The 21,267-nt window shown below is 35.3% G+C and overlaps 1 protein-coding gene across 5 annotated transcripts in view; it reads right to left on the bottom strand.

Annotated features, from left to right (window-relative positions):
* Nucleotides 1–3,466: 3,466 nt before the first annotated feature.
* The window catches only part of LOC132173542 (U5 small nuclear ribonucleoprotein helicase), a 37,169-nt gene continuing 19,368 nt past the window's right edge, over nucleotides 3,467–21,267 (bottom strand). For 3 of the 5 annotated variants that reach the window (XM_059585055.2, XM_059585056.2, XM_059585059.2), the window contains 26 exons: nucleotides 20,848–21,003; nucleotides 20,322–20,732; nucleotides 20,133–20,213; nucleotides 19,942–20,022; nucleotides 19,161–19,364; nucleotides 18,457–18,573; nucleotides 18,210–18,332; nucleotides 17,138–17,227; nucleotides 16,938–17,063; nucleotides 16,728–16,790; nucleotides 15,493–15,581; nucleotides 14,970–15,060; nucleotides 10,678–10,827; nucleotides 10,406–10,597; nucleotides 10,240–10,305; nucleotides 8,745–8,900; nucleotides 8,513–8,656; nucleotides 8,145–8,212; nucleotides 7,891–8,056; nucleotides 7,756–7,818; nucleotides 6,763–6,858; nucleotides 6,481–6,648; nucleotides 5,227–5,397; nucleotides 4,907–5,056; nucleotides 4,704–4,835; nucleotides 3,467–3,703 (listed from right to left, as the gene is read on the bottom strand). In XM_059585055.2, the coding sequence (XP_059441038.2) occupies nucleotides 3,617–3,703; nucleotides 4,704–4,835; nucleotides 4,907–5,056; nucleotides 5,227–5,397; nucleotides 6,481–6,648; nucleotides 6,763–6,858; nucleotides 7,756–7,818; nucleotides 7,891–8,056; nucleotides 8,145–8,212; nucleotides 8,513–8,656; nucleotides 8,745–8,900; nucleotides 10,240–10,305; nucleotides 10,406–10,597; nucleotides 10,678–10,827; nucleotides 14,970–15,060; nucleotides 15,493–15,581; nucleotides 16,728–16,790; nucleotides 16,938–17,063; nucleotides 17,138–17,227; nucleotides 18,210–18,332; nucleotides 18,457–18,573; nucleotides 19,161–19,364; nucleotides 19,942–20,022; nucleotides 20,133–20,213; nucleotides 20,322–20,732; nucleotides 20,848–21,003 (3,441 nt within the window). In that variant the 3' untranslated portion in view covers nucleotides 3,467–3,616. The remainder of the gene's footprint in view (nucleotides 3,704–4,703; nucleotides 4,836–4,906; nucleotides 5,057–5,226; nucleotides 5,398–6,480; nucleotides 6,649–6,762; nucleotides 6,859–7,755; nucleotides 7,819–7,890; nucleotides 8,057–8,144; nucleotides 8,213–8,512; nucleotides 8,657–8,744; nucleotides 8,901–10,239; nucleotides 10,306–10,405; nucleotides 10,598–10,677; nucleotides 10,828–14,969; nucleotides 15,061–15,492; nucleotides 15,582–16,727; nucleotides 16,791–16,937; nucleotides 17,064–17,137; nucleotides 17,228–18,209; nucleotides 18,333–18,456; nucleotides 18,574–19,160; nucleotides 19,365–19,941; nucleotides 20,023–20,132; nucleotides 20,214–20,321; nucleotides 20,733–20,847; nucleotides 21,004–21,267) is intronic. The other 2 variants (XM_059585057.2, XM_059585058.2) reach the window with 1 other exon arrangement.

Genomic DNA, 21,267 nt, shown 5'->3' with positions numbered 1-21,267 from the left:
GACAATTTTCCATAAGAAATCCAGAGAAATCGTCATGAGAGTGCTTGAGGGTTTTGGGCTTTGTTGTCTTATGGGTGTTGGGGCGCGTTACGCGTTTTCATTAAGGTTTTGCATTACTTATAAAAAATAAAAATAAAAAAATAAATAAAAATGAAATGGTCATGAGAATGACTTGTAGCAAGATATGGCCTCAATTCTATTATATTTTTGTATCCCTTGAGGTTAGAGGCCACTTGCCTTGTAAGATTTTTAGCACTTAAAATGGGCTTGAAGGAGATAATGGACAGAACTAATTTGGTGGGCAGTAATTACCTTGAATTGGGAACCTGGTTTAAGGAGCTTGGCAGAGGCTCTTGAAAATATGCAAACCTCCAAGAGAGATTCCGAGTAATATAAGGAATCAAAGGTTTGTATGTGTATGCTCACTAGAAAATTGTAAGGCTGATAGTTTGCGCAAACAGCTCGACTACATGTTTAGGCAAACTTTTAATTCTTTTCAATGTTCCCCTTTGTTAGGATTTTCTGTTAAATTCCAATAAAATGCCTAAAATACGCCCCCCTTTTTTTTTTAGAAAAAATATTTAAAATATTTTGTAAAGATTAATGCATGGGATCTTTGCAAATATCGTTAAATTTGGACCAACGCTTTAATTTTTTGTAAAGATTAATGCATGGAGCTTATTCATTAGTACGGTAGTACCCGTAACATTTATCTTTATTAATTATTTTGATAATTTCTATTGAATAAGCTCTACATCATCTTGGTAAAAAATTTGGTACCTCTACATGTGTTACAAGGATTTGTTTAGCGTTTGAAGTTCACTTGAACTACATGGAGTTTCTGTTATGTATGAAACGTGTAGAACAACATTCCGAGGCGTGATGATGCAAAACGAGGAAGAGTTTTTCCACAAAATAGAAAATAAAGATGGATTCTATGTTGAATAGTTTTATTGGCCAACAATGGAGTTTGGTAAAATTTCACCACCAAAATTAAGATGAGTCACACCTTAAACAGAGAAATCTCATCTCTAACAAGAATATCTCACTCAAAAAATATAATTCTTCATTGATTTTTAAACTGTTACAGAAGATATAATATATTTCTATGGGATTGAATGAAGGGGTTCGAACACTGATCAACGAATATATGATTGTAGTGATGGAACCTGTTAAGGAATGTCGATCACATACTCTACAGACCTTTGTTAAGTAAGGAACGGGCTCCTTTCAAGTTCTTGTAAATGAGGGTAGATTTGTCGTTTCATATTATTGTGGACAAAAATGCTCTCTCTTTTACAAGAACAGGATCCTCTCCTATTATTATTATTTTTTAACGTGTCCGCACAAAAATAGGGAAATAGAGGAGAGAGATTCGAACTAGTGGCCTCCACTTTATGAAGTTCGGTCCTCAGCCGATTGAGCTAGCCTTTGAGGACCATCTTGAATTGGAGAGGGTCCCTCTCAGTCAAGTAAGCATATGCGAATGAAAAAGAATTAATCTTATATTAAAAGTGTAATATATATATATATATATATATATATATATATATATATATATAACACAATCAGACTCAATAGTATAAATGCTCATTTATATATAAGACTTAAAATTAAAAATTCAATAAATTACTAATAGATCAAAATCACCATTTAGTCCTTCTTATGTCCTCCTAAATGTAATGTGTCTTTTAAATTATCAATAAATCAAAATTCAATAATATGGTGATTTTAAAAATTACGTTACATTTGGGGGGATACAAGGAGGACTCTAGTCCTCCTTTATTCATGTGTCTGATTGTGGTCTCTCTTATTTTAAATGCATTTGAAGGAGTAATGATATAAGGAGGACTATAGTTCTCTTAAAGTCCTCTTAAATGTGACGTAACTTTTAAAATCACTATTTAGTCCTCTTTATGTCCTCCTAAATGTAATATGACTTTTAAAATTATCAATAAATCAAAATTCAACAATACGGTAATTTTAGAAATTATGTCACATTTTGGAGAACACAAGGAAGACTCTAGTTTTCCTTTTAACATAACTCGATCTGATGTAGTTCTTCAACAGTCCAAAGTTAATTCTAAGTTTTTCATGAAAAATGCAGAAAATATAATTAAATCTAGATTATTGGAAAAACTACTATATCCTATAGTTTTTTTAACCACACCTAAATCTAATACTCATTATATATAAATGAGCATTTATACTGTTGAGTTTGCAAAGAGAAGAGCATGATCACCGGAAAAGAAGCGGAGGTCACTAGTTCCAAACTTCCTCTCACTTTCTGTAACGCCTCCAAATTTGACCTTGGCTAATCTGGTAGGATTACTAGCAATTAGCCCAATTTAACCAACTGGTGACTAAATGGGAAATCGCCCCTCTAAGTATCATCAGGGTTAATACATAGAAAGGTGAAATAAATTTGAGAAATTTATTAATTATTACAGGTACAAGTATAATCCTCAAAATATGGACATGGAACAACTAATAATAACTTAAGCAAACCTGATGGAAATGTGAAAATTTTTCTTAAACAAAGTCTGTAGTAGCAACCATGACACTCTTTGGTTCTAGAGACATGTTCTCTACCGGAGTAATAACCACATAAGTCTTAAATACGCATACCATGGTGTTTTTTTTATTAAAAATAACATGGTTTTTTTTATGAAAAAAAAAAAATACTTATACCTCCCTCAAACTACCATCACATTGTCATTGTCCCAATTTTGTATTTTTTTTTTCTAATTTTTAAACAAATAATTTTTATCTTTTTTTTTTTTTAATTTTTGTATTTCTAAACAACAATTTTAAAAAATAAAAATAAAACTAAAATGAAAAAACAAGATGGTCATTTTAAATTTTTTTTCCCTTTTTTAAACTTCTTTGTTTTTTTTTTCCCTGAATTTATAAGGATAATTTCATCTTATTGAAACTTATATACAATTAATTTTGTCTTTTGTTGGCCATTTAGATACATTGACTTTATTTTAGTAGTTTATGGAAGATAATGACACAATTGATAGTTTGAGAGGGAAATTAATAATGAAATGGTAGTTTGATGAGAGTGTGTACTTTTTATTGTTAAAAAAAAGAAAAGAAAAAAAGAAAAAAAAAAAAGAAGTCTATTTCATTAGGAAGTTTTAGAAGAATAGTTATTCTCCATTGTAAGAAGATAGGAATAAGCCCCTACCAATAAAAAAAATAGTTACTCTCGTGGAATAGCCATCCCATTTCGGGGCCTATTCCATGAATCAATTAGGCTCTTAGATTCTCAATAATCCTAAAAGATTACTCTCAAATAAACACCATGTTTTGAAGTATCAAGCCTTGGATAATTTCTTTTTTCTCTATCCATTTATGACGCTATCTTAAATATACATAAGCGAAGCATCTAACCATCAAGAAATGCTAAAAGCTTGTCAGCTAATGGAAAAAATGTGCTGCACACCAGATCTATTTGGAGTTTCAATCTGCAAGGCACCGCTTTGTGTTGCTTTGGAAAGGACATGAAACAATGTATTTCAGAAAAGCCTGCACAGAATGAGCACTGGCTAGCAAACTCTAATTCCTGAACATCTTCGATCCAAAAAATCAACTATTCACATTCCGTCGTCTACTTCTGATATCCGGTAAGGTGTTCGATAGGATGTTCTTGTTCGAAACCAAGATAACAATCTGACACTAAAATCAATTTGATCCCCTGGAAAACAGACACTAATGAATCAGAAGAGTATCATTGCGCACACAGCATCAGTAATTAGTTCCTTTCAACTTCAATTCAACATACAAATACAATATTAACAATCTAAAACTTCATCAAGTCATATATATATATATATATATATATATATATATATACTTTTCATAAGAGCTTCACTAGAAGTGATTTTCCTCTTTTAAGTGCTTGAAGTACACCCATGTACACATTTTCTTGCTCCCTTAACATAACCCAACATTAATTTCCTGTTAACTGATAATTCCTCCACTTGTATGAGAGTATGAAAAAAGTATGAAACACCCCTTTCATGAATAGGGATGGCAATAGAACCCAAATTATAGGGTACCCTATCAGTCCTGTCCCTATTGGAGTGGGTTTGGATCTTCATGGTATAATTTGTTGAAACTTTTTAAAACCAGATCAGGCTTGGGATGAGTTTCTGTTGCTCAGTGTCAGACGCCTGCTATAATTTGTTAGAAGTCCATATCTTTGTTGTAAAATGGTAAGGTTATTTCTCTATCTCAGAGCTTTTCCCGTTGGTTGCCATAAAACATCATTTCATCCCAGATTTCACTCTCTCTCTAATCGATTTTATGATTTAGTAGAACGAAATTATATTGATTGTTAAGGAATAGTAAAGAATTGCAGATGGATGTTTGAATAATCTCACTCTCTCTCCCTCCACCCCTCTGACTTATTGTTTGATTGGCAGATTTGGTTTATGTTACGGGTTTCAGGTTTCTTTTTTGTTACTGGATGGGACAGGTTTGCGATTTATATCCTAACCCCAATCAGATATGAGACGGGTGACAGGATTAAACATTCTAATCAGCAGCTTTGGATTTCAATCCCATGCCAAAGCAGACTGGTTGCCACCCCCAGCTTTAGCATGGAAAAAGAATATTCAGAAAACAAGAAACTAAATAGAGAGAGAATAAATGAGGGTTGAGGACTGATTTAGAAAGAGGCAATCAAATTTGACCTGGAGACTCGTCAGATTTGATGGTAACTCCATGTGGGTGATCAAGCGATCAGAGAAAGAAACTCTCTTAAGAGCATATAGTTCGGAGGTGAAGGTGTTACCAAGAAGCAACCACCATGCTTCATCTTTTACCTGTTAAAACAATGCCAAGCTTAGTTTGTCTTACTCACTACTAATAATCTATAATGAGGTGAATTAATTACCTTAGGAAATCGGGGGGCAAAAGCTCTTGATGTGTTCCACTTGGAATTGACCTTCTCCAATCTGATGTTCAAAGTGGAAGCCTTTCCACCATCAATGTCACTTCTCTGAAGTTTTAACCTCACTTGAACACGGGGAAAATTCTGCAAATCCTGGTAAAACGAAATAAAGAGATTAGCAACTACTGAAATCAATTGACATATGAAGAATGTGAGCTAGAGAAAATGAACGTTTTTGAAAAAACAGACCCCTGTGCGTAAATTCAAAGACAAAATAGTTAAAAGCTAAAGAAACAAAAACCATTTTAGAGGGAACTCCACACCTGATATAATCTTGGAGCAGGAAAGTTTCCAATTACAGTCTGCAAATTTGCCTTAGGAAGATCCAACAGTTGCTGAACAGTGAAAATTCCTCTTTTGGTTAACAAACTTGCAAGATCATCATTCATGGATGGTAACATCCACAAGCTGGAATCCTTGTCAAACCATAAACCCTGAAAACAATTGAAAAGATATCTGAGGCATGGAGGGGAAAAGTGATATTTCTAACGAGCAAGAGATAGAGAACTTGCTAAAATCTCAAAATTTGGAATTTATGCAAATTTGATATATAACTTCAAAACAATTAGGGTACATTCACCCGTAATATACTAAACCTATGCAAATGTGTCTTCTGCTTTCTGGTGACCTATAGTTAAATTTTGGAATTTCTACTTTTATGGGAAAACTTGAATGACTAAGGAATTCAATGCTATAGAACTGACAATTTATGACTTATATTTGTTGTGACAAATTGATAATTTTGGATCACAAAAAAGTAGGTAAAAAAAAAAAAAGAATAAAATAAGCCAATTGCACAAGACACCAAGATTCACGTAATTCAGCTGGAAGGCCTATGCAGTATGTCCATAGACAATCAGGAAGACATTTGTAACTTTTAGTACTTAACACTGTTATCTTACTAAAAAGGCAGAAAAGTATTTGCCCTTCTACTTTTTTGGAGTTCCGCCCCCTCGAAGCAGTCCATCCCTATTCATCTCTTTTCTCATATTTAAGGTGAGCCAATGATTGATAAACCTAAATCCTTCGAACCATTAAACAAGGGTCAGTGTTGAGAAAGCTTCATATCTCTTATGCCAATCATTCAAAGACCGGCATTAAAAGAACAAAACAGGTATGATTATTACAGTGGGTAATCAAACTCTAAAGGCCAAAAAATGTTCAAGGGTATTCTTTTAAAATCAAGATCTATTTCTATTCTGCTTTTGGTTAAAACTCCCACCTTGAGTAAGTACTTCTACTTGACTAAGATTATGCCCTTTAAGAAAAAAAAATTCACATAGGAAAATTATTATTGAAACAAAAAAAATACAGAAACAGGAGCTTTTATCACAGTAAAAACAGATGTAAAAAACACACTAAAGAGACAGGAAGTAACAAGATCTATGAATGTTCAACCATGGCCACAACAATGAGAGAAGATCATCATGTGATTATATGATCTGCATGATCCATGCAGATGATTAAATCCTTCATTTATTTAAAACAGTCAGATTTGTGGCTGATAAAGATGATACCTGCACGATCATTTGCAAAAGATGCATGCAAGCTATTGAGCTTGAAAGCCATCCGCTGTTTGCACATATATCTATCATGGCCTGGATGATGCGTATACTTTGATCCAACACTGACTTTAAGTCTGTGACATAGTCGCTGATTGGTAATTCTAATTGAGAAAAATGTGCCTGAATCCCAAAAACATGTATGGTAAACAAGTAAAATAACTAGAAAAGGGGGAAGTTAAAAAGAAAGATAGACAGAAAGACAGGCATGCAAAAATTGATGTCAACAGCTCTTACCTGAAATAGTAGATTTGCTTTGACATGTGGATCATCAAGGCGATTCTTATCCACCGCAAATTGAACTCTCTTGGACAATGCTTCATTATAATTTTCCTATCACACAAAAGAGATGATACAGATTCAAATAAAAACATCTTATATGTATCACTAAAAAGAACAACTAAGTTGCACCCATGTAGGCAATGGATAACATGAATGTTAGAATTGAAGTGTTGAAAATTCAAAAAACAATAGCAAAAGCTCATGAATATTTTTAAAATGATGAACAATGTTAAATCACCACTTGTCCCAAAAGCTTAAGCAGATTAGAAGGGGTAAATTTAATCATTTAATCAATACTTTAACATTCACCCTCACGTGTAAGCTCAAACTCTCTTTTATTAAGTGAGGCCTATCACGTGAAATATTTAATTGAAACAGGGGTGAATGGATGAAGTCAGAGTTCAAACTCATGACTTCTGGCTTTGAAACCATATCAAATCATCACTTATCAAGAACAAAAAAAAAAAAAAAATTCTTTTGACATCTAGATCATTTGTATAGTTTCTTCAAAAGAGATGCAAGAAAACTCTCAATTCTCTACATATTTCTCAAAGTATTCCACACTGAGAGTCTATCTATGTATCTCTTTCAAAAATTCTAACCTAGAGCCACCCATCACATATTCCCTCTAACATTAGAACATATCCACTTAAGGAGAGGGAAAGAGGGCGGGGGGAATTAGATCTAAAAACCTCCACTTCATGAGGCGTAGTCTCCAGTCGATTGAACTATCCCTTGAGAACACATATATTCCCTCTAACATTAGAACAAATTATGGTATCATTTTTGGAAATACAAATATATAATTCTCAGCAAGTGTGTTACCAAATAATATGGGAAAGACTTGGATAAGATTACGCATAATATATTCTTTCAAGCTTGTTAATCTAAATTCATATAAAAACAACAGTTAGGAAGCAAGTAGGGGCTAGTCATAGTCAGAATTACCTCATTATGCCGCACAGGAAGTTCATCATACTCAGAAGCAGCAGAGAGTATATGCAGAAACACCTGCAATGTAGAATCTTTCTAAGGTTCATGATTAATGATAGTAAAAATAAAATCACTGGAAACACAACCTACTTCAAGTGACGTGTCTGGACCTATATTCGAACCAAACATAGACACAGTCATGTAGCTGAGGTAATACTGGGATGCTATTGAACCCAACATCATGGGCTCCACACTGTCATCACTCATCTTGATACATCCACTGTCTTCCAGGTCCTCAAATGTGTTTTGCACTAACCTGCAACAAATTATCCAACATAGCACAGTCAGAGAAAAGGGCACATTCTAACAAGAAATTCCATGAGATCTGGAAATGAAGTTGTTACCTAGATAAATATGAACTAATAATTTCAGGACCTGTACTCTCCAGGCCATAATAAGCAGGATTAACCGTCTGCAACAAAAAAAAAAAAAAAAAGAAGGTAGAAACTTATGATCTGCACAATATGTAAGTTTCTTTATGTATTTAATGAATCATGTTGCCAATCTATTATATGAAAGAGGTTTCCTCATTTCATAACTGCCACTTTGTGAGAAAGGGGGGTGGGGGGATTAGATCTGATGGGTATATTGCACCTTTCAGATATTCAACAGTATCATTTACAAACTTTGATTATTTTCTAGTAATGAACAATATGAACCTCTACATCTTAAGCTACAATACATTTATTCCATCTTGTTGGCAAAACTATACCAGTCTACGGAATAAGTAGGTCCAGGTAAGGTAATGCACTGCATCCTCCTTATGGCAAATAGTGCCAGAAACTATCTCCGCATTGATGTGAACATGCAACTGCTCTCTCAGACTACTCTCAACTGGAAATGGTTCGTACAAAAACTGCATATGGAAACACCAAGGTTACTCTAGTTTGCCAAAAAAAAAAGGACCATTTAAGTGACAACTCTGTTACTATATTGAGTCTAACCTTTTTATAGAAGCTTTTTTTGGGTTCATGAACAAGAATGACTGCTTTCCCATGTTGATCAAATTGTGGGCGGCCAGCTCGGCCCATCATTTGCAATATATCTGTGATTGGAAAATCAACATATCTCTTTGCCTTTCCATCATAATATTCTGTTCCCTGCAATAGAAAAATAGTTTCAAACATATGGCATCCATGGGATGAAAAAAAAAAAAAAAAAAAAAAGGGATCTTACAATGGATCTACCAGAAAACCAAGAATTTGACAGGCAGTTGTCTTGCCAGCGCAATTTATAACAGAAAACGCATTCAAGAATTAAACATTTAAGTGGTGGTCTCACTTATCTTGCATCTTGCATGAAAATAAATAGTCAAAGGCCCACTTATTCACTCCCTACTCCTAAATTACTGACATAAGACTCATGTTTTTATAAGTGGCTAGTGGTATCTTGTATATTTAATCCAAATGTTGACGTCCTTTCCTTCCTGGATTGTCACCGATATCTCCGGGTTCTCCCCATTAATACTTCCGGGAACAGATTCAGTGGAGACGGGATAGAGCTTGTAGCTCAAAGGATTCGAGCATGGTGACAACAAACCATGGTATCTGGGGTCCAAATCCCTCCTCCCCCATAACCAGCCAAAAAGGGAAAAGTGCCTGAGTGGTCATTTAGGGGCCTTAGTTGGTGATCCCGGAGTTTCCCTCTCTAAGATGAATTTCTTTTTCTTTTTCTTTTCTTTTTTGGAGTATTGATTGGTCATGGGTGGGTCCTTTTGCTGTTTTTGAGTAGCGCTGATGCCAGTGGTGGATGTGCTTTCTTTTAGGTGCATTAGTACTGGTGGGTGGCCAATAGCAACATCATTGTGGAATTTGGGGATATTATTATCGTGGGTACATCGGATCTGGGCATTTAGGCTGCATGAGGATGAATGCCTATCGAGTTTGTGGGTGGAGGTAGAGGGCCCCAATTTGAGTTGTGTATGGTGATGGGGGTGCGTAGCAGTGACCAGCTGAACCTGAAAACCCGAAACTCAAGTCAGCCAACCAGATGAACCGAAACCGGCCAACAGCAACTGGGTCAGCTCATTTTGGTTTTTGAAGGATGCCCAACGGAAGTTTGGAACAAGCACAATGTATATGACCGCTAAAATCTATCTCAATACATGCAGGGTTACAAAACAAGTGCACTTGATTTGAGAAGGAATCTTTTTGAGCCAATTGATAGGTGCTTGGACTGGCTCACAAAGAGCAAAGGGAGCTTAATTTGTAAACAGATACGCAGATCAAATTCTTAGATATTTATCTCAAAATAATTTTTATATCACTTTTTAATGCTCGCAATGCTTTTTTACATGAGAAATATGAAAAATAAGAAAGCTCAAGCTTACCTAAAAAAAAAACCACTGCCATAATTGCTGTCAGTCAAATTTGTATATATGAAATAATTACTTATAACAACAAACCATATAAACAAACACCATATTTAATTTTTACTCACCTTGATAATAACCAGATGAGCTGGAAGGTTCACACCCCATGCCAATGTGCTGGTACAAACCAATACCTATAATTGGATGATGTACCTCGTCAACATGAAATTAGAACGCATTCATTTTTTTTTACCAGGAAAGAAATGAAATAATATTCAGATGATAGAATAGTGCCTGAATCTTGTTGTTTGCAAAAAGTTCCTCAACCAGAGATCTATCCTTGTCATTCAGACCCGCGTGGTGTAACCCAATGCCAAATTGCAAGGTGTGCCTTAGGTTCTGATCAGTGACCTGAGAAAGAACCATCTGAAGTGCTTCTTCTGGCATACTAAGAAACTGAATTGGATGTTCATCCGAAGCTGCAAACTTTATTTATACAAAAATAGAACCATTAAATGGTACTCACAAATAAATAATTCACATTCAAGGCATGAAAGGGATCTAACCTGAATGACGTCCAGAGCAGTTAGCCTTGTCTGACGACGAGATGAAACAAATATAAGAACAGGTTTTGTAGGTGAATGGGTGCATATTGCAGCATATGCTGGTTTATTCATGCTATTCATCCTTGGGCAGTAGTACTTTCCAGGATACCCCTGTTCATAGAAGCTGGCATATTAAAAATGTAACATGCAGATATATAAGCCCTCAATTGACATTTACATCAACCAGAAAAAGTCATCATGAACAAAGGATTGGTCACAAAATAATTTAGGGTCCATCAAGACTAGCACTGCAGTTCAAACAAACTAACATGAATAAATACAGAGCAAAAGATTCTCATTTTTGTAATAGCAGTTACAGTTGAAGTAATTTCCAGATAACCTCATGATGGTTTGACATTAGAGGCAAGAGAAGTGTATAGGCTCCTCTATGCCTCTTACTCATCCATTCTAATAAATAAATGGCAAATGGTGGCATTGTGGCAGTGAATCAGGTAACGAGGCAGGTCTTTTTTTTTTTTTTTTTGATAGGTAATATCAATTTATATAAAAGCACAAAGGGGCACAACCCATGTACATAGAAAGTATACAATAGAGCCCACGTATACAAATGCTTTTAAGCTAAAAATGAAGCACATAAGTCTAAGAATTCCGCAAGCGTTGAAGCTTACGACGAATGCCACATTACTCTCCCTGAGAACAGTGTTTGGAGCACCCTTTTCTTCAACTCTATGAGTCCAAGTTCACGGTCTTCAAAACTCCGTGCATTCCTTTCTCTCCATAAGCACCACATTACACACAAAGGAGCCATTCTCCAAATTTGCAGAACTGTACGAGTACCCCTTTGTCCTCTCCAACTTCCCAAACATTCTTTCATCCTACCCGGCATCACCCACATAACACCAAACAACTGAAAAACCATGTTCCATACCTCTATAGCAACCTCACAATGCAATAATAAATGATCAATTGATTCACCACTGTGCTTGCACATACAACACCACTCCGTCACTATAATGTTCTTCTTACGTAAATTGTCCAATGTTAATATTTTTCTCAGCACCGTCGTCCACACAAAAAAAGCCATTCTTGGAGGAGCTTTACTCTTCCAAATACTCTTCCAAGGACCAACCACCGGTGCCGAATTAACCCTTACCTAATAGTATGACTTCACCTCAAAATTCTTTCTCTTCAACGGAATCCAACAAATTTTATCCACCCCACCATGCCTAATCTGTTGGGAATACAGTAACTCGAAAAATCGCGAAACCTTTTCCATTTCCCAATCATGAACAGTTGAATAAACATTACATTCCAATGAATAGCACCATTTGCTCTATCCATATTCTCCTCTCCTCCACCCATGCCTCCTTTGCGCATGCTATATTGAACAAGGCTGGAAACAGAATCTTCAATGGTGACTCCACACACCACACATCCTGCCAAAACAACACTTTAGAACTGTCTCCTACCTCAAACCGCACATGCTGCTTAAAATTATCCCACCCCCTTTGAATACATTTCCACACTCCCACCCCATAGGGTCCCCCTACTTCCTTGGAGCACCAACCACCCCTCGTCATATCATATTTAAGCTCCACTAATTTCCTCCACCAGCATCACCCTCATTGGCAAACCTCCACAACCATTTACCTAACAAAGCTCGATTGAACTGAATCAAATTCCTTACCCCTAATCCTCCCACCTCCGTCGGCATGCAAACCTTGGACCAGTTTACCAAATGAAACTTGAATTCATCACCTACACCTCCCCACAAGAAGTCTCTTTGTAATTTTGGTTATCCAATACCTCAAAACCATAGAATTATTGTACTTCAACCAGTATAGAAAATCATTGTACAGTACGGTATAGAAAATTCTATGGTTTTGGTTTTGAGGTATTTTTGGTTCACCAGTTCACCAACCACCCCTCATCGTACAAATACTGTACTTCAAGAACTATTTGTACTTACATGGTTATCCGATACCTCAAAACCATAGAATTTGATCAACAATTCAAATCATAGGAAATACTTTAAGTTTCAAGTGTAAAATATGGAAACAGAAAAGCAGGCATACTTTATGTAGTAAAATTATGACTCGCTTCATTAAAAAAATGAGTCAACAATAATAAACTACTTTCCATAAACATCTTTACCTAATGAAAACTTGAAAATAAAATTTTGCAAGAAAATATGCCTAATATGTTTGTAATTTAATTAAGAATGAAAATTAAATCATGTGTACTAGGGTTGCGCCCCTTTGCACTTTTCAATGAATTACTTATTTATCAAAAAAAATAATAATTATGAATGAAAATTAATATATATATATATATATATATATATATATATATATGGATGCTCATTATAAGGATCCATCTATATGGAATAATGTCATTGAGAAGATGGAATAATGGCAGGGTGGAAGCGGATGTATTTATCCAAGGGTGGTACACTAATGATGATTAAAAGTAGGCTTTCTAACATACCCACGTACTATTTATCTTCGTTTCATATCCCAGTGAGAGTGGTGAAACGTATAGAAAAAATACAAAGAGATTTCTTGTGAGGAGGTGTAGGTGACGAATTCAAGTTTCATTTGGCAAACTGGTCCAAGGTTTGCATGCCAACAGAGGCGGGGGGATTAGGGGTAAGGAATTTGATTCAGTTCAATCGAACTTTGTTAGGTAAATGGTTGTGGAAGTTTGCCAATGAGGGAGATGCTTGGTGGAGGAAATTAGTAGAGGTTAAATATGATATGATAAGGGGTGGTTAGTGCTCCAAGGATGTAGGGGGACCTTATGGGGTGGGAGTGTGGAAATGTATTCGAAGAGGGTGGGATAATTTTAAGCAGCATGTGCGGTTTGAGGTAGGAAACGGTTCTCAAGTATTGTATTGGCAAGATGTGGTGTGGGGAGTTACCATTGAAGACTATGTTTCCCACTTTGTTCAATATAGCATGTGCAAAGGAGGCATGGGTGGAGGAGAATATGGATACAGTAAATGGTGTTATTCATTGGAATGTAATGTTTATTCGACCTGTTCATGATTATGAACTGGAAGAGGTTTCGCGATTCGCGATTTTTCAAATTGCTGTATTCTCAATAGGTAAGGCATGGTTGGGTGGATAAAATTTGTTGGATTCCCTCGAAGAGAGAGAATTTTGAGGTGAACTCATTCTATAAGGTAAAGGTTAATTCGGAACTGGTGGATGGCCCTTGGATGATTATTTGGAAGAATAAAGCACTTCCGAGAGTGACTTTTTTCATGTGGACGGCCGTGATAGGGAAAATATTAATGTTAGACAATTTACGCAAGAAGAACATTATAGTGACGGAGTGGTGTTGTATGTGCAAAAAGAGCGGTGAATCTATTGATCATTTATTATTGCATTGTGAAGTTGCTATAAAGGTATGGAACATGGTTTTTAGCAGTTTGGTGTTACGTGGGTGATGCCGGGTAGGATGAAAGAATGCTTGGGAAGTTGGAGAGGACAAAGGGGTAATCGTACAGTTCTGCAAATCTGGAGAATGACTCCTTTGTGTGTAATGTGATGCTTATGGAGAGAACAGAATGCACGGAGTTTTGAGGATCGTGAACTTGGACTTATAGAGTTGAAGAAAAGGGTGCTCCAAACACTTTTCTCATGGAGAGTATTGTGGCATTCGCAAGTCTCAACGCTTGTGGAATTCCTAGATTTATGTGTTTCATTTTCAATTTAAAAGCTTGTATATGTGGGCTCTTTTGTATACTTCCTATGTATATGGGTTGCGCCCCTTGCGCTTTTAATTCATTGATATTACCTATCAAAAAAAATAAAAAAAAAAGAATAGATATTACACCCATCATTAATTCTATAGTTTCAAATCCAATAAGTACTTTCCATATCCTCTTGTGTTTACTTTGAAGGGAAAATAAAGGCCCATTACTTGCTAGATGCCTCGTTTACTTGAAAATAAGATAAAAAGTCAAATACTCCCACCATCCCATAATGAATGTCCTACTCCACTTTTTTTTTTTTTTTTTTTTTTTTTTTTGTCCCAAGAACGTCCATTTCAAAAGTCAAAGCATTACTTTTGAAAAATGACAACTCTAGAAGATGATAACTGACTTATGAAGTGTTAATGCATTAATTTTTTCTCTTAAAAAAATTGATTATTTCAAAGAACACGCTTTTTAGGACACAGAGATAAATCAGAGAATACTAAATATACTTGAACAACAGAACAAGAAATATCAGAGACAGTAGGAAAGCAAAGAATTATAATCCAGGTGAAGCACGGCATCAACTTGCCTGAATATGAACTTCAAGAGGAACAGGCCTCACACTTGGCTTGAAATTGAAGAGTCCGATCTCACCAACACCCAACCAATCAGCCAAATCACTACATTAAAAGAATTGCATAAGAAAATTACAAAGTAAAAGCATTGAGCATAGTGGGTGCAGAAACATGCAATTCTTCGAAAGTAGCTGAGTAAACTTTTTGTATATACATTCAACTAATAAAATGATATCATGAAATTCATTTTATTCAAAATAATTCTTTCACAAAATAATATTATAGTTACACAAAAATGGGCCAAAACAAAAACTATCCTCTGCTGAGACCAACTAGTCGAGAAATGAAACACAATAATAATAATAATAATAATAATTCTAGGACAAAAATTAAATCTTAAATTGAGTAATAACACATAAATGACCTTGAGCTTTTAAATTTTTTTCAAGATTGATAGAATAGGCATGGAAGTTTGACTGTACAGAACAAGCATGAGCATCCTGAAGATTCAAAGAAATTTTAAATGCACTAACGTACCCTGCATTTGCTAAAGCTGTAGACAGGCCTACAAACCGAACGGCACGCTCTGTTTGTGATGATATGTATCTCATCCTCGAAACAATAACCTGGCAACATTTAGTTCCGTGGTTGAAATTTCAAGGAAATTAAATTTAGAAGAATAAATTTTTAGGCTAATGAAACAAGAAAGAAAACAAAAATTTTAGGCTAATGAAACAAGAAAGAAAACAAAAGATCTATTCAAATAAACTGAGAAATTTATTTTCTATTTTCTTCCATATATTTTTGTCCAGTCCATTAAGAAAGTTGGATAATCCTCTTGCCCTTTCGCCAGCAAAAGCTTTCTGTATACCTATTGAAAAGCAGAAAATACGAAATCTAGCAACTCATCACATTAACTTGAAAGCTCCAAGTGAGCCGCTACAACTGCATCCTTCACACAAATAATACCATATAAATCAGGAAATGCTTCCTTTAAGGCCTTGTCCCCACACCACCGATCATGCCAGAATCTGACCTTAGAGCCATCTTCCGGCTCAAATCTAGTATAACTTGAAAACTTCCAACAATTCCTCCCAATATTCTTCCATAACCCCACCCGATATGCCCCAAGAGGCTCATTAGAACACCACCCACCCCACGAACTGCCAAATTGAGAGTCCACCACAACTCTCCATCAAGCCTCTCTCTCATGCATGTAGAGCCATAGCCATTTTCCTAAGAAAGCACGATTAAACATTAGCATATTATGAACCCCCAGCCCTTCCAAAGATATCGGAGAACAAACCTTAGACTAGCTAACCATGTGAAATTTCAACTCTTCGTCTAGCCCACCTCATAAGAAATCTTGTTGAAGCTTCCCAATACGGTTTGCAACACCCGCAGGGAAAGGAAAGAGGGACATAAAATACGTAGGCAAATTGGAAAGGGTGCTCTTGATAAGAGTAACCCTGCCACCCTAAGACAAGTACATTTGTTTTTTTTTTTAACTAGCCAGCCGCCGCTCTATCTTCTCAATAACACCATCCTAAATTGACATTGCCTAATAAAAGGCTCCCAACGGAAGACTAATATACTTCAAAGGCAAAGAGTTACATTTGAGAAAACAAGGATTATTCAAGACAATAAGGAATTAGTTCTTCATTATGAAAACCATCAAGAAGACACCACAAAAGGAATGAAATTCACAGAACTTGGATTCTATCATAACTAACAATGCTCAGTAAAAGGTTACAGCAGTTTGTAAATAGTACCTCAAGGATAGGACCACGATCAGCTCCCAATAAGTGAATCTCATCCAAAATCAAAAGTCCAACCTATTGATTAAATACTACGCATTAAAACCTAGCTAGGAGAAGTGTGCAAATGGCCTACCAATTCAGTATTGCAATAATTAAAAATTTTAGATAATGAATGAAAGAAAAACTAAGCCCATTAGAAAAAATAACAAGAAATAGATGCACCTTCATGACATAGCTTCGATTATGCCAATTACGACTGATACCATCCCACTTCTCAGGAGTAGATATTATGATATCAGCTGACAAGAGGGCCATCAAATCTGGAGTGTAATCTCCAGTCATTTCAACCTGATAAGAAATTCTAGTCAATACTAGTACCATATGTTAGATTTTATTAATGACTATAAAATAAATACTGTCACCATCTTCTTCCCAAGCTGAGAGACAAGACGCTTTTTCCAATCATTCATTCTTTCCCGAACAATGGCCTTCAATGGTGCTATATAAATAACCTGCATTTAGAAACCAATTTAAGCATACTTCACATTATGAAATGAAGCACCTAACAGGTGTTATTAGACTGAAACACAGATATTATGAAACCATTTGCACTTGTATAATAGGGAACCTAGTTTGCAGTTTTTTTTTCAAACGACATAATTTGGTTTATGACTACGTAATAGAACTATATCAACATGAACTGAATACAGGAAGTTATTGGTTACTAGTTCAGCAAATTCGGTCACCATTGGTAAGGTAAGAATGTATCTAATGAATATATCAAAACATCTTTGTTATGTTTCCTAAACTTACACCCAATAACTAAGCATTCATATGTTTTGACATAGTCCTAGAAGAGTATATCTTGCAATACTGCTTTGCCTATCATTTTGTGGTGTCTTTGAAGGAAAAGAAATAATAGAAGTTTCAAGGACCATGAGAAGACATTGGTGGAGCTTAAGTCCTTTTACTTTAATAATATTTATATTTAGACAGCTACGTTTGTAGCTCCTTTGGTACTTAGTTTTCATGATTTCCTTGTTCTTTTTTCTCACGTAGGTATTTCTATTATATACTTCAATTGTACTTGCGTTACGCCTTTCACATTTAATGATATTCGCTTACAAAAATAATAATAATTTCCCAGCCAGCGAACAGCAAGCAGTGCGATACACTGAAACAAACAGTTGTCCTTTCTTATTTTGTGTTTATCTCTATCCTAGTGTTCTTATATGCTAATCCTCCTTTATACTGCATGAAGAAAATTTAAACACATACCTTCATATCAGGCTGAGAATTTGTTTTGCTGATAGTATTAAATTTCATTCAAAAGGGCATATTGCCAGTACATAGAAAATATATAAGACAGACGCAAAAAAAGAAAGAAAAAAACGAAAGAGGAAATAAAAGAAAAACGGAAAATAGAAAAAGAAAAATTAAGATTTACAGAGGTGGTCCTCTTCTATGATGCATGGACAAATTCAAAACATATACCTTCATATCTGGCTGAGTATTAAAAAGGCGAAGCATGGCAAGCTCAGCAGATATGGTTTTCCCACTTCCAGTGGGAGCTCCTAAGAGCACATTGTTATCTGAGTGATACAGGACATGAAAAGTCTGCCGAAATCCAGCACAAGCATCAAATTACAAATTCAAATTGTAACTTATCAGAAACCATAAAGAACATAAAAAAAATTTAAAAAAAAAATAAAAAAATTGCAGTATAGTTTCTGAACCAAACCTGTGTTTGTATTGGATTAAAATGTGAAAACTTGTACAAGGCTTCATAAGTACTGTTTCCCAGTGAAGTCAAAGGGAGAGGTTTTAAATCTAGAAGTTCTGTGTGTGAAGTACCAGCCTGAATAAAGCAGTCTTTATATGAGACATAGCTCTGGCAGGAGCAAGTTTCCATAACTGTTACAATTTAACTGTAACTTAAATTCACTTTACCCTCCTGAAGTTTCAGGGGTTTTTCAATTCAAACTCCAATGTTCAAAAATTGGCAATATACCCCCCTAATGTTTCAAAAATTTCCAATTCAGACCCTCCATTACTAATTTCCATCTAATTGGACGGAAATCATCTTACGTGCGTCTCACGTGAGATTTTGATGCCCTCTATTCCAATTTTGCTCTCATTAAAACCTATAAAATTACGTGATTATCCTCATTAAAACCTATGAAATTGAGGGTAATTATGTAATTTCATAGGTTTTAATGAGGGCAAAATTGGAATAGAGAGCATCAAAATCCCACTGAGACACGTGCGATGATTTCCATCCAATTAAACAAAAATTAGTAACGGAAGGTCTAAATTGAAAATTTTTGAAATATTAGGGGGTACATTTCCAATTTTTAAACATTGGAGTTCGAATTAAAAAACAGCTGAAACTTTAGGGGGGTAAAGGGAATTATTCCCTAATATCAAAAAATAAGATATAAATACCTCTGGCAGTGCTAGATTGTGGAAAGAAATGGTGTAGAAAGCCTCTGCATGCAACCAAGAATCAGAAACAGCACGAATGTAGTATTGGGGTGGATGTGGTTCAAATATTGGCACAGTGAAGGAAAGCTTCTGAGGTTGCCCTCTAGCCATCCGCTTTGTCAGAGTGAAAAGTTCTGAGTGGTAGATATGGTCATTCTCTGAATCCTGTTTAAAAGATTGATCAGGCATCCAATGTAGATATTATAAAATATGGATGCCTAACTATTACCAGTAGAACATGTAAGCAGCTTTTTGACCCACAGGAAGTGAAAGTAAAACCTAGTAAGAACATATTTTCCACCAAAAGTTTGAAATTACCCCAAGTGTAACCAATAAAGAAATGAGTTTAGATTCAAATGAAGTTAAGACTGATATGACCAATTCAGAGAAAACCCTGCAAAGTGACATTTTCTACAATTAATGTTGTACAACCAGTTTTGTCTCATAACATAGCCACTATAAAAAAAAAAAAATAAAAAAAAAAAAGAAGTTAGAGATGACAGAGGTCATTAAGAATCTGTACTCACCAATTTTAAAGTTTCACAAAAGTAGTCCATTGGAGTAAAGGTACTTTCATGTGCACATAAGAATCATAATTGTATAATATACTAGTCAACAAGTATTTCCCACAAATAATACTTCAACCTTTTGAGCATGGTGATTCTTCAAGATAATTTATCAGCCAGTTAACTAGGTGCTCATACTAAAAATTTAACCAAGAAAATACTTGTCAAGTCAACACCTCAACTAGAATCCACCAACGCTCCGCAGCACCATGAAAACGATCTTTCCATGTAAAGTCTGGCGTTATGAGCAGATCCACCTGAAAGTACAATTGATTGCATAAAAAATGATACTTGAATTTAAATTCACATGATTAGATGAAAGTTCTAATTTTGAAAAAGAAGTATTCACTATTCACCATAGAATTACCTTCAAAACGGTTCTGGTGATTGGACTTACGGTTGCTGATAACTGGATCCACGGGAAATATCCTAAATATTGCCTAACCAACTGCCATCACCCAAAGAAAAGAAAGAGAGAGGGTTAACTAGGATCTAATTCTTATCTGAATCCAATACCTTTAAAATTTTAAAGTACCAGTTGATGAAATGAGTATACCTTTCCTCCATGGGCATAACGAATCAGTGCTCCAATGTCCTTTTCCTCCATCTCCTGCAGGCGATCTAAGTCAGCCTCTCGTTCTTCGAGCTTCCGATATATCTGGACCAACCAAGATAGATTACTAAACAAGGCAATAAATGTATAATTTGAGCAGAAAGTAGGATAAAAGTATTTCAGACAAACATCTGCTGAAATATCCTTGTCAAATTGTCGAAGGGGATGTTGATGAGGCCAAATTTGCCGATCCACAGCCTTGCAATATTCTAACATAAACAGAGACATCTCACACCAGCCTCTTCGCAAACAAATTTCAAATAAAGCCCTCATAATACGAGCTAAGCTCGCACTTATATATGAAGCATCAGAAACCAATGAGAAGGTGTCAATCCAGCCTCGAGATATGTACAACTGCAAGTAAAATAACCAATACGTTGGTCATTAACCATCTCCTTTTTTTCTTTCACTTTGCAACTAGCGAATGGTATCAACTGCCCAAAAACAAAATAAGAAAAAGAATGTAAACCTGAATGAGAATGGAAATCTTTCCATGTTTATTCGAAGGACCACCCTTAATTTCTAATGGGCATGATGTACGCACCAACATCTCTAGCTCATTCTGTTCCTCTTCTCGAACAGCAATATTTTCAAATTCAGAAGAGTGGGCAACCATGTCAATTACCTACAGAAACAACAAATTGGAACCAACACATAAATAAAGTGTTAAATATATCCAAAAAAAAAAAAAAATTAAGATAAGAAACTACAGATAAGCATATCATAGGGCTCGGCATCTAGAGAATTAACACAAAACAAAAGAACACTGATCACACACAGAATTGGTAATTGGCCCTCATACTCTAGATAATTGTGCTGGAATCAATGTTTTGTATAAAGAATAATTAAATAACATACGGTAAAGTAACCCGAAAGAACTAAAACATCA

This window comes from Corylus avellana, chromosome 3, assembly GCF_965113065.1.
Source record: "Corylus avellana chromosome 3, dhCorAvel1.hap1.2, whole genome shotgun sequence".
NCBI lineage: Eukaryota > Viridiplantae > Streptophyta > Magnoliopsida > Fagales > Betulaceae > Corylus > Corylus avellana.
Note: the sequence above shows the minus strand (reverse complement) of the source record. Positions and strands in the feature narration are given on the sequence as shown.